The 13,072-nt window shown below is 25.6% G+C and overlaps 1 protein-coding gene across 2 annotated transcripts in view; it reads right to left on the reverse strand.

The window, feature by feature from the left end:
- Window positions 1-10,954, reverse strand: part of LOC136083892 (TNF receptor-associated factor 6-A-like) — a 68,210-nt gene extending 57,256 nt beyond the window's left edge. For both annotated transcript variants that reach the window (XM_065803812.1, XM_065803811.1), the window contains exons 1-3: window positions 10,647-10,954; window positions 10,330-10,384; window positions 10,115-10,219 (exon numbers count right to left, since the gene is read on the reverse strand). In XM_065803812.1, the coding sequence (XP_065659884.1) occupies window positions 10,115-10,219; window positions 10,330-10,384; window positions 10,647-10,804 (318 nt within the window). In that variant the 5' untranslated portion in view covers window positions 10,805-10,954. The remainder of the gene's footprint in view (window positions 1-10,114; window positions 10,220-10,329; window positions 10,385-10,646) is intronic.
- Between the last annotated feature and the right edge of the window lie 2,118 nt (window positions 10,955-13,072).

Genomic DNA, 13,072 nt, shown 5'->3' on the forward strand with positions numbered 1-13,072 from the left:
TTTGTTAAAGGTATAACAAGCCACAATGGCTATTATGGATGCGAAAGGTGTATTCAAGTTGGAGAATATGTTGAAAGAAGAGTTACATTTCCAGAGTTTAATGCAGAAAAGCGAACAGATACCTCATTTTTTATTCGTCAACAAAAACAGCATCATCAAAAGAATATTATATCATCACTTCTGGAGCTTAATATTGGACATGTTTCTCAATTTCCTTTGGAATATATGCATCTTGTATGCCTTGACGCGACTCGAAAATTGTTATTGTATTGGTTCGTGGCTCACGAAATGTTACAATAAGTGTAGGGAATGGTGATACTATATCTAATAATATGATCAGCTTGGTAAATTGTATTCCTTGTGAGTTTTCCAGAAAACCACGGTCTCTTAAAGAAATAAGTCGATGGAAAGCCACTGATTTTAGACTTTTTTTATGTTATGTTGGTCCGGTTGTTTTAAGAAATCACTTACCGTCGAATATATACCATCATTTTATGCTTTTAAATGTTGCTATTTTAATACTAACAAATCCAGATACTTCTAATAATTATTGTAATTATGCTGAAAAACTGTTAAAAATTTTTGTTAAGGAACTCTCAAGTTTTTATGGTGATAGTTCATTAAGTTACACTATGCATAGTCTTATTCATACATGTGATGATGTTAGGCTTTTTGGTGCTTTTGATAATTATAGTGCATTCCCATTTGAAAACATGCTTGGTTCACTGAAAAAAATGGTAAGAATTGGTCGATTTCCACTCAGAAAATTGTGTCAGCGTTTATCTGAGCAAAGTTTTGCTTCTTCAGTTGAACCGCCATCATTAAAACCTTCATTGTGTAAAACTCACCACCAAGGTCCAACCCTTACCTTTACAGGAATATAGTATAAACAACTTAATTTTGCTGGTTGTTTTTTTTCCACTAAAAAATGCAAACAGATGCACTTTATTAAATGATGGAAAAGTTATCGTAATTTGCAATATTATTAACTCAAAACATGATGGAATAATGATCATTTGTCAGAACAATATTCATATTTTCCGTTATCGTCAATCTTTAAAAAATGCTTATTGCTGCAGCGAAAAAATTATTTTATAGCTTTTCCTTTTCTTCATTGTGTAAAGTTTATATAAGATTTTTTTTAACATTTATATATAAAGATTTTGTTGTAATTTATTTAAAAAAATAATACATTATTATGCTTTAAAATGACTTAATTTATTAACTAATTTGTCTACAAATAAGTAGTTTTCATATACTTGATATATTTTTATACCTTTAGTATTTCGTACATAAACTTGATGAAATATATATAAAATACAAAAAAATGAATATAAGAACTAAGTATATATTATAATATAAGTTACTAACTATGTATTACAATATAACATATAAATTAGTAAAAATAGAAAAACAGCAAATATATATTAATTATAATATCTAATTATAATATATTATAGTATAATTATATATATTATAATATATTACAATACAATTATAATTATGTATTAATATATTATTTATAATATATCAACAAATTAATACTTATATATTATAATTAATTTGTTGATTAAAATTATGGCACTATATATATAGTGCCATATTTAATATATTTAATTTATATCACGCTATAGTGTCATATTTAATATATTGATCCAATTTTGAGATTTTGTATTTTCCATTTTAACATTATTAACCAACAAATTAATTATAACTAATAGTATTAGTTAATTATAACTAAAAAATTAGCTAATAGTATTAATTAATTATAACTAATACTAATATATTAGCTAATGTTCTATTTTTACGAAATAAAACTATGTATAGTGCCATTATTAAGTATTTTAATTTGAATATTTCTACAAATCAAATCAGTATTTTGGCAATATGGTCTGATAAGTTATCTGAATGTTTTTGCAATATTTGTCACGATATTGGGCCAATATATAAATATAATATTAGGTAAATATTGCTAAATGTATACATTTTATATTGGGCCGATATTGTTGCCAACATTGCGCCGATGTTGCTAATAATATTGGACCAATATTGTGAAATAATATTGAACTAATATTGGCATCAATATTTGGCCAATATATAAATCTAATATTGGGCAAATATTGCTAAATGTAAACATTTTATATTGGTCCAATATTGTTGCCAATATTGCGCCAACATCGCTAACAATATTGCGCTAATATTGTTTGCTACTTGGGTGATTTTATTATTTATATTTTATTTTATTATTTTTTTTAAATATAATTTTTAAATTCTTTTTTTTTTCTTCTAAATTATTCTCAATCTAACAAAAGAGATTTTTTTAATAAAAGAAAGAAATAGGAGGACAAAATATAAAAAATAATTTTATTTTTATTTTTTTATTTATTTTTTTCTTTCTTTCTTTATTTAAAATACAATTTTTAAGAAAATTTAATCAATATTTAAAAGATTTTGTATTATCTTACACGGTAAAAGCTATGCCATGTATGGTACATATTACGGGGCTTAGTGATATGACAACTATAGTCTTTTTTTGGCTCCTGTCATGTAAATTTTTATTTATTTACTTAGTTATTGTAATTATTGTCAAACGGCGAAATATATACATATATATATATATATATATATATATATATATATATATATATATATATATATATATATATATATATATATATATATATATATATATATATATATATATATATATATATTAATTTTAGTTAATTTAGATTCTGAAAAGCTAAAAAAGGATACTATATATAGTATGTTAAATAATATCCAATAAAATATTTTTGCCTAACGGCTGCTGTACACAATACATTCACATTTAAAAAAAAGACCTTTTTTTTTTGTGAATTTTTTTTCTTGTTTAATTTTTGTTAAAAGAAATAATTTATAACAAAAACTTTTGACAACAGGTAAAAAAATGATGACGAAGAACAGGAAACAAGTCACTCTGAATCTAAGTTAGATCAACATCAAAATCACCATGTTTAAGAAATTGCAATTTAAAAACCTAGTTGATGATTTTTTAAAACTTATATAATTTAATAATGAAGGCCTTAGAGAATATTAGCTAAATTGAATAAGACTAGTGAAAATAATTTACAAGTAAAAAAAAAATAACTTTAAAACAAATCAAACTTATTTTAGGTCCTAGTCCTCAGAAAAATTAATCTAACATTGGGTGAGAAAAAAATAAATAATTCTACTTCAATCACCAACAAGCGGTTTAATATTGTGTCATATCACGCCTGTCTATACTTAATTGTGTTTTAAAAGCTGGCAGTGTGGATCTTCAAAATAGTCCTATGTCGCGGTTCTTGCACCATTAAAAAGATTAAACTGTATTAAACAAAAAGATGACTTTAAGAGAAATGAGTCATCCTAAGGAAAAGCTTCTCATTGTTTGTTTTGAAAGTAAACTTGTAGATAAAATGATCATGGTTAAGAGTTACATTTTTATTTGAATCTTCAAAAGAATTGTCATTAGTGTATCACTAGATGATAAAATAAAGAATGACCACTTATTAGGCGTACTTCAAAGCTTATCTTTAAAGGATTTGGTTAGGCCCAACATGTTTACATCCTATTGAAGTTTTATGGTTATAAGATTAGGTAATTAGCATTTGTACTGATATCAAAAACAGTAATATTGACAAAGACACTGGTACTGTACACAGTTTGTCAGATATTTTAAACTGCATCGTAAGAATTATGGTAGTATATTAATTTTTTATCATAAATACATGTATGAAAGACATATTTATCACAATATTGTTACACCAACAGGCAGAAAACCTGAGAGTCAAAAAGCCAGATCTGTGTCAAATTGAAGAAACAATGGCCTTGCATCTGCGAGAATTATATATGAAAAATCTTTTTAATCTTTTTCAAATTCTTTAAATGTTGTCTCTGTGTATATAAAAGATTTAAAAATACAGAATGTGTGAGTTGGATGGGGGGAGTAGGGTTCCGTTCATAACGATTTCGGAGGGGTAAATGAAAAATTAACCAATATGGCCAAAAATAACCGAAATGGAGTATGTAATTTGAGCTCCATCTGTTTTCTTTGAGTTTTAATGTTTAATTCACTAAATGTACTTAAAGATACATAACTACTAATATACTTAAAAATTAAAATATACGTCTAAAATCAAAGTTTAGTCTACCACTTGTAATCATCTCAGAAACCTAAAAGTAATAATTTTCCAGTATATAGGCGCTACAGAATGGGATTAGCTTCTCCGCCTGATTTTTTTTTAAAGCAGTTTAAATAAAACTTTTTTTTTTGAACTGCTAGATTATAGAATGTCTTTTATTAAAAACTTTGTCTGCTTGTACTCATTGGCCTAGGTGTGTTCACGGTTCACGAGTTTTTGTCAACTCTACCTTTAAACATGTTTTAGAAACTCCTCATCAAGTCCATGTTATAGGGAACAACGTCTCATGTACTTACCACAATAGTGACAGTAAAATATTGTTTTAGATTTTCCAAAAAACAATTTACTTGCCTTAATACTTTTTTTTTAATAAAACCAAAAATTTCTATTGACTCATTACGATTCAGTTTTGAAAGTCTTCTCTGACTCTCTTTAACTAAAACTCCAAAAATATAGCCAAATCATACTTGTCAATCTTTAGTTTACTAAACTATTAAATTTAAATTTAAAAGTTTATCTACCGGTTTTCTGAAGAAAAAAGATTCTATTTGTAGCAAAAGTTTTTGCAATATTTCATTTTCTACTTTTAGTCTTTACAATTAGTTACAGTATTTAACAATGCATAATTATTGTTATTGTTATGCAGCATTGATATTGCCGCAAAATATATGTCGCAATATGTCGCATATATCGCAATATATATGTTGCAATTTATATGTTGTATATATGTCGCAATATTATAATTAAACAGGGGTTCAGAAAAAAAGAAAAAAATTGTAAAAGGAAAATTGTGGTTAAGTTTACTTGTAGCAAGCAACACTAATGCGTTATTAGTACAATATTTATCTCAATATTATCAAAATATTGTTAACATTTTTCCACCATTATAAAATATTTAAATTCTTGTATATATAGCCAAATTTGGTTTATAATATTGGGTATTTATAAATTGCAATATAATGCCAACAAAAAATGTTAAAAATAAAAACAGACTCCTGAGGAGGAACTGATTATTACATACACAGCACTACGCAAGTATATTAGGGGCCTAACAAAAAAAAGACTATTAAAAAATAGATAAGTTTATTGCGCCGAAAGTAATTGTTTAGATATGTTAGTTATTTACTTATATTTTATTCAATTTATTTAAAAAATACTGTAATGCAAAAGCAGATCAATTTAGAGTAGGACTACCTTTTTCACAGCATGTAAAAAAATATTTTTGTTTGAAGACTTTTTTGTGAGAGTAAAAGGGTTTTTTGGTGCATCAATTTGAAAAAAACCATAGTTACTTATTTAAAACTCCCTAAGTTTTTAATAAAAAACTAGTTAAAATTGTTAAAATACAGTTAAGTAGAGTTTTTTTACCCAAAATATATTGGTAATATTTTTGTTTATTATGTTTTAAAAAAAGGAAGTTATTTGTTAAAGTTTAAAAAAGGTGATACTCTACTTATGTCGGTCTATAGTAAATAAACAATTATCGATTATTTGAGTCAAGAAGTAACCAATGAGTTTTTATTTCTTCAATTATTTCTGTCAGTAATAATTAAAATAATGATTAGCGATACTGCTTCCTTTTTATATTCGAACTGCAAACTGATATGAAAAATAAAAAAACTATCAACAAAATATTTAACAAGTTTAATGTACCAGTATTGACATTGATTGACAGAAATAAAAATAAGAACATCAAAGTCAAAACATAATTGGAAAGCCACTTTTTCCGTTACAACTGAAAAGTTATTGATTCAATTTATTGATTATTTGAAAGAAATAGGCTATGGGTTGACACTACCCAACATAATATCTTTTGTTCAATAGTATTTGCAAAAAACAAAAAAAGAGATTTTACTCAAAAAAGGTAAACAAAAGTTACAGTGGTAGTATGATTTTAAAGAGAGATGGAAGCATGATGTAGCGTTACGCAAAGCAGATAACATTGCATTTTCTTATAACAGAGCCTCATCTTGAACTTCCAAAATAATTAAAAGTATTTTAAAAATTACAAGTAACAATACGATGAAGCTAATAATTGATAACTTAAATGCTTCACATATATGGAACGACGATGATTGTGAAAGAGCGCTCTTAAACTTTTTATTTGTTTATGATTACATCATAAACAAATGCATTAGTGCAACTTGCTTTTACTTACCTCTTTCCACCGTTTATAAATCAAAAGAAAATTTATATCAATCATAATTAAAAAACGGTCCGTAAGAAACAGTGTTTACAAAATCAGTTATAAAATGGATGGCGAAATTGCAATTTATTGAGTGGTTGGAACGGTTTTTCATACCGACAATTAATGGATTGGCGGATAAAACATTCTTGTATTGCATTTACAGCACTTATGTGTCATAAAAAGTTAATAAAAAAATTTTAAGAAAACAACGTCCGAGTGGTCTGCGTACCTGTCATTTTATGTCATATTTTACAGCCACTGGACATTGGATTATATTATGACGTTATTCGTACTTGTAAAACCGTAATAAAAATGTATTACAAATCATCAAACGCAAACATGTTAATTTTCCTAATTTCCAAACAAGCTAAATTTCCATGTTTAATTAAAGGTTTATATAAAATTGGCAAGTACTTTACCAGAAAATAATAACCCTGTTTTTTTGCGTTCAAAAAAACAAGGTTATTTCCTTTTAATAAATCTAATATCAAACTATCAGAATTTAAAATGACAAATACATTTTAAGAATTACCACTAGAGCTAAACTGCAAAGCCGTCATCAATTTCTTCGACATCTATGTCAAATTTTTTTAGTTAAATAATATTACAAAACATGCATTCCAATTAAAATTGGGTTAGAATCTTTAATGAAAATATTTTTGCAACAAATTACTGCCTCTGGTCGACATATAAACAAACCTATGAAAACATTATATGTAAGAAATAAAGGAGATATTTTAACTGAAGCCAAAACAATGTAGAAAGTGTGAGCGTTTAAATGAAAAATAAAATAAAAAAAGGCTACAAACGTATCAGAGACTACCCAGATGGTAGAAGTAAACTAAGTAACAGCAAAACGTACTTTAATATATAAATTGCAAAATACATCTCCTTGATTTAATGGTTCATTATGAAAATATATCATGTCGATCAACAAGGCACTAAGTTTTTCTGCATTAGTGTAGACTTGGTTCCAATATCGATTAAAAGATATATACTTTTTTCTTTTTATTAGTTTTTAAAAACGAACTGGTTTCTCCTCTTATTTTATTGTATTTTCATTGGTTTCTAACTTTATTTTTAACGCTATTATTTAAAAAGTTTAAAAATCTTTAATTAACAAACTTCTAAAAAGTTATCTTGAGTCTAACAACTTTCTTTGTGATAACCTATAAAAGTTTTGATCCTCTCGTTTTACAACTAACTTGTTAACCATTGTATAGTTAATTTGATAACAGAAAGCTTCCCAGTGGGCATGATACGTTTTTAAAACGTTTTAAAAACGTTTTTCAGACGTTTTATAAGGTTTAAACCTAATAAAAACATCCAAAGAACGTTTTAAAAACGTACTGTGCCCACTGGGTTGTGTCGCGCATTAGATAAAATCTAACTAATTTTAATCGTTTTTCTTTCAACTGATTCTGTTCTCAACATCTAGGTATATCTAAGTTATCCTTTTATACAATAATGTTGCCACATTTGACCTTTATTTTGTTTATTTATGTTGTCTTTCTGACAGCCATAGTCTAATGATGCATTATAAATATGTTGAACCTGCTCAAAACTGCCAAAACCTGCTCAAGCTGCTGAGCATGAGCCTCTGATTAATTGTTGAAAAACTAGATCCTTTTTTTTTTCTTTTTTTACAAACAGTGCTGTGTTTGCTAATCTTGCAAGCTTACTTGTTCAATCAATCAAAACGCAATCTTGCGTAACTTGTCATTTAAATATATTAGACTCATTTACTATAAGTGTTCCTTTATGCTTATAAAATTTCTATTTATTTAGTTTATTTTTTTGAACATCCATCCTTTAAAAATATATTTCATCTTCATCTTTGATTTATATATCTTCCAGTTTTTATTTCTTCTGTCAATCACTTTCTTGCTATTTATCTGTCTTTTTATTGTCTGTTAACGAACCAACATAATTAGTGGTTGCTTGCAACCTTGTTGGATTTGAACTTTCTTTTTTAAATAAAAATATTTTTAACAAGGAAAATAAACATTAACAATCTCGTATTTATCATATTGCTTTGCTGATAACCGCATAGCATATATAATGAAGTTTTAATAGCCCTTTGGGCGTTTGTTTTTAAAAGTTACGTTCTAAATGTCTTTTAAACGTTTTTTAAACGTCTTTTAAACTTTCTTTATGGAAGTAAGTTTAGAAAACGTTTAAAAGATATTAAAAATACATTTAGAACGTAACTTTTAAAAACAAATGCCCGCTGGGAGGGGAAAGTACTGCTCAGGATGATGGGTAACTCCGGACACTTAATGTACAGGTTAAAATAAAGAAGCTATGTGATTTTAAATATTATAAAAATATTATTTCGGTGGTGCTTCATATCACCAAAAGAGCATCGTATCATCACATTTGATTCACATATTAATATACCTTTTATGTAAACTTATAACTTTTTATTGATTAAAGATAAATTTATATTTATATAAAATTAAATACTTTAATTCACTGGTTTTAAAACTAGTATTTGTTAATGAGGTATGACTGGGTTGTATTGGAAATATGTTTGGAGGGTGGTCAACTTAACCCATTTAAATACTTAATATGAGCAACTTTTTTACATCAAAAATAATATAAATAATATAATACACAAACCCATAACAGTAATTTATTTATTTCTAATAAAAAGACTTTCTGATAAAAAAAAAGATTTTCAAGTGTTTATTTTCGTTAGTTAAAAGCTAATGTTTTTATTTCTAAATGATGGCATTTTCATTTCCGTTCCTTATATATCAAAAACGATTTTTAAAGACAATTTTTTTTTAAGCGTTGAGAACATTTCAATGTTAACTAATTATATATTATATTTAGGTAATAAAGAGATAAAATCATGATTAAACTATGTATACGGGCTACCCTAAATTTTTGAAGATTAATTTTTTGAATTATTTTTTGGTTTACGTAATGTATATTATTAAGGTACAGAATAACTACTTCTAATTCAATAGATTGTTTATATTTTTAAAAAACCTTTTAGATACATTGTTTTCTGTTAGCAAATGTGTACAATCTATTTTTCCTTTAAGTATCCGGGGCTACATTACTTTTCCCTACTATTTCCATTTTAAACGGGTGTGACTTTATAAAGAATTAGGCTAGTTGGAAGGTAACACTAGAATTTTTGCCTAAAATTCATTGCTTTCTTTAATATTACGTAGCTTTAATTTAAAAAATATAAAAGCCAAAATTGTTTTTTTTGTAACAATTTTTAGTATACTTTTGTAAGTTATTATGTTAAAGTATAAAGTTCTTATATATAATTTGAAAATATATAGGTAATTTGCGTTAATCAAAGCAACGCCATTTAGGTTTTTAAGTATGACTTTTTCAAGCTCGATATTGAAATTTTTAAGTTTAGTTTATGCAATTGCTCAAGCTTTTTTTTAAACTAACCTGACAAAATAGACTTTAAAGTATTGTCATACTTCACTCACTCTTGCTTCTTGCACTACACCCCTAGCCCTATAAATTTATTATTGCATCAATGTACTTTTCTTAGTGACTCAAATAGCTAAAAATACCTTGTTAAATCAGAAAATCACGGTCTTCGATAGTTTATAATTAAATTATTAATTTACGTTTTATAACTTAATTTCAAAAATATTGAAGTAATAATAAATAATAAAAAATAAATAAGTAAAAAATTATGAAAAGTTTTGCTGAAAAGTTTATGTCTTAAATAACCTAGGGTTAAGTATTAAATATATTTTACAACAAAATTTGAAAAACATACATTAATTCTTTTTAGTTCTCCGGTCCATTGACAACTTTTCAAAAAGTTATCGCATTTAACTTTTAATTGTAGAATAGCTCTTTCAGTAAATTTATCAGGAAAGACCTATAAAAAAATTTTTTTTATCAACTTTTCTTAAAAAGCATTTTTAAGAAAATAATATATAACTTTTATTTAAATAGACTAAATTATTTTAATTTGAAAAATAAAGTAACCTTCTCAGAATTCAAAATAGTTTTGTCTAATGGGCAAATCAAAATTCCATTGTTTCTAAGAAAGATAAAGTTTTGTATTATATAATTACCTTTGATAACTCGGTATCAAGAATTACGTCAACAAAGTAAAAGGTGTGTTCAATGCATAGTAGCAAATTGCCTTTCTCTCACTCTCTCTTTCTTTCTTTTTCTCTCTCTCTCCCTCTCTTTTGTTTATATATATATATATATATATATATATATATATATATATATATATATATATATATATATATATATGCATATTACATTTAGTAACTTTAAATTCATTTCAGTACCTTTTTTTCATTTCTTCTGAGCATGAAAAACAAAGTCGATGACCACACAGTGTTATAACAGGTTCACAAAGAGCCATTATACACACAGGGCATTCATATTCGTCTAAAAGTTCATGTAAAAAATGTGCATTGTATCCACCACACTTTTCTGGATCCATTTCAATTTAAACTTTGCTTTGCTTTTAAAAAATATAAAAATGTTGTTTGTTTGAATAATTTTATTTTCAATTTAACTTTTATGATTTTTTTTTTTAAAAAAATATTTTTTTTCTTTAACCTTGTTTTTATGAAAGTAAAATTAAAACTATTTTAGAAAGATAAAAATTTAAGTTTGACATTAATTCTGACACTTTATTGAAAGTTTTTATAAAGTGTCTAAAAAGTTGTTTTATTATTTGTCATGGCGTACTGCGAATTTAAAGAAAAAGCAAATAAAAAACAGTATGTTATTAAATAAGCAATGAAAAGTTTTTAAACTCCAAAGTTTATTAAAAGTCATATAAAATAACAGTTTTTTTGTTAACCAACAGTTGTTAATGTTATTTTATTTACAATAGTTACTATAAATAATAATTTACAATAAATATTTATAATAATTAATAATTTACAACAAATACTTTAAACATGCAACAATAAGACGGTTGACAATTTTAAATTAGTCAAAATAAAAAAGACAATAAGGCCGCAAGTTTTTCGATAAAAAAGTTTTGATGTTATATAACTTAATATGGTTTTAGTTAAATACGTAGTTTTATAATAAATTATATAAATAAAAAACTCTCCTGAATTGCATCAACGATTGCTTTCATGATCTTCACATTTTATAAATCTTAGCAAAGCACGCCTATCAATTCTCAAATTTCAGATAACTAAAACAAAGCCGTTTATTTAAAAATGGAGTAAAAAAAACTTATATCTGTCACCGTTTTAAAAATAGGTTCTTTTCAAACTCCAAATCTCAAGGTGTTCTTTTTTTTATTAACTACCATTTTTATGACGGTGGTACACGGCCTTAATTTTTGGCCAAAAATCTCCCTCGGCAAATTTTTAGCGTCACTAATAAAACTAACTAATGTTTAGACTAGAATGATTTCACGTTTGGTTCAGTCTACTCTATAATATACAGTTAAAAACAGATAAAGAAGTGTGAGTTTTAATGTGTTAATAATTTAAAAATTAGTTACATTTTTTGTTTATGGAAGAATATATGTGTCTTTAAACATTCTTCGTATTTTTCAAAGCATTATAATTAAGTTTACAAAAAGATAATCGATAAACCAATATGTTACTTCTTTTATACAACTATTTATACATTTGAAACATATACGTCCATTATTATCTTTTTCTTTTTAGCCTGAGAATTTTGAAAGTTAATGTAAATATATCTTGAAATGTTTTTGATTTTCAACCTAAAATTTTGAATTATCTTTTAAATCTTCTTCTAAATATTAATCTTTAACCAAGTAAAGACTTAACACACTAAATCTTTAAAAAAATAAATACCTAACACACTACACAGTACACTTGCCATTGATTGCCCATGCAAGGGATTCATTGGTTGATGACCGGCACCACCGCGCCAGTGATGCCAGTCATCAACCAATAGTTAGACATTCTTGTTTTACAATCCGCCAACTTTGCCAACCTCGCCGATCTTGTGCCAGGCTTTAAACATGTTTGATATAAAATAAAGATTTTGCGTTTGCACATGTCCTATTTTATAAAAATTGCCATCTTTAACTATTTAGCTAACGTCAGTTTTCTTATTTCTTTCTATGTATTGACTTCTATTTGTAATAAATTTATTTGAGTTCATTTACAAATGATAAGAAACCTTGTAAATCAGAGCAAATAATATTATGATATAAAAACAAATATTTTAATGTAATCAGGTCCAGTTCAAGTATTTTTTTTTGGTATATGCGAAATTTAAATTTGGCGCCCACTATTATAAAAAAAAGTGTAATTAGAATTTAAAAATTCTAAAAAATATTTTGAGGGTTTAATATTTTTATAAGTTCTTAAATAGTTGGATAAGTATTATTAATGTGATCGTTTCTTATAATTTAAATAAACAATCAAATATATTGGTAAAGTTGGGAATATAAATAAACCAATATCCTTTCATCACTGAAACTATGAAAAAATCAAAATACAATTTTATATTTATTATTAACTTATCATATAATGTATTTTGGTAAACTGGACAAGTTTATTAAAACCCCTTAAAAATGCAATTAAAACAAAATATCCTATTAAATATTTACCGTACTTTACATAAAAACTGACTAGAAAATTGTTAGCGTCACAGAACATTTTTGATCAAAGAAATTAACAAATACTTTACTGTTAAAAATGTTGTACAGTTTATAATAAAAAAAATTAAATTAACCAATGATACAAAAAGTATCTTCAAGTAACAAACC

The sequence above is a fragment of the Hydra vulgaris genome, chromosome 08, assembly GCF_038396675.1.
Source record: "Hydra vulgaris chromosome 08, alternate assembly HydraT2T_AEP".
Classification (NCBI taxonomy): domain Eukaryota; kingdom Metazoa; phylum Cnidaria; class Hydrozoa; order Anthoathecata; family Hydridae; genus Hydra; species Hydra vulgaris.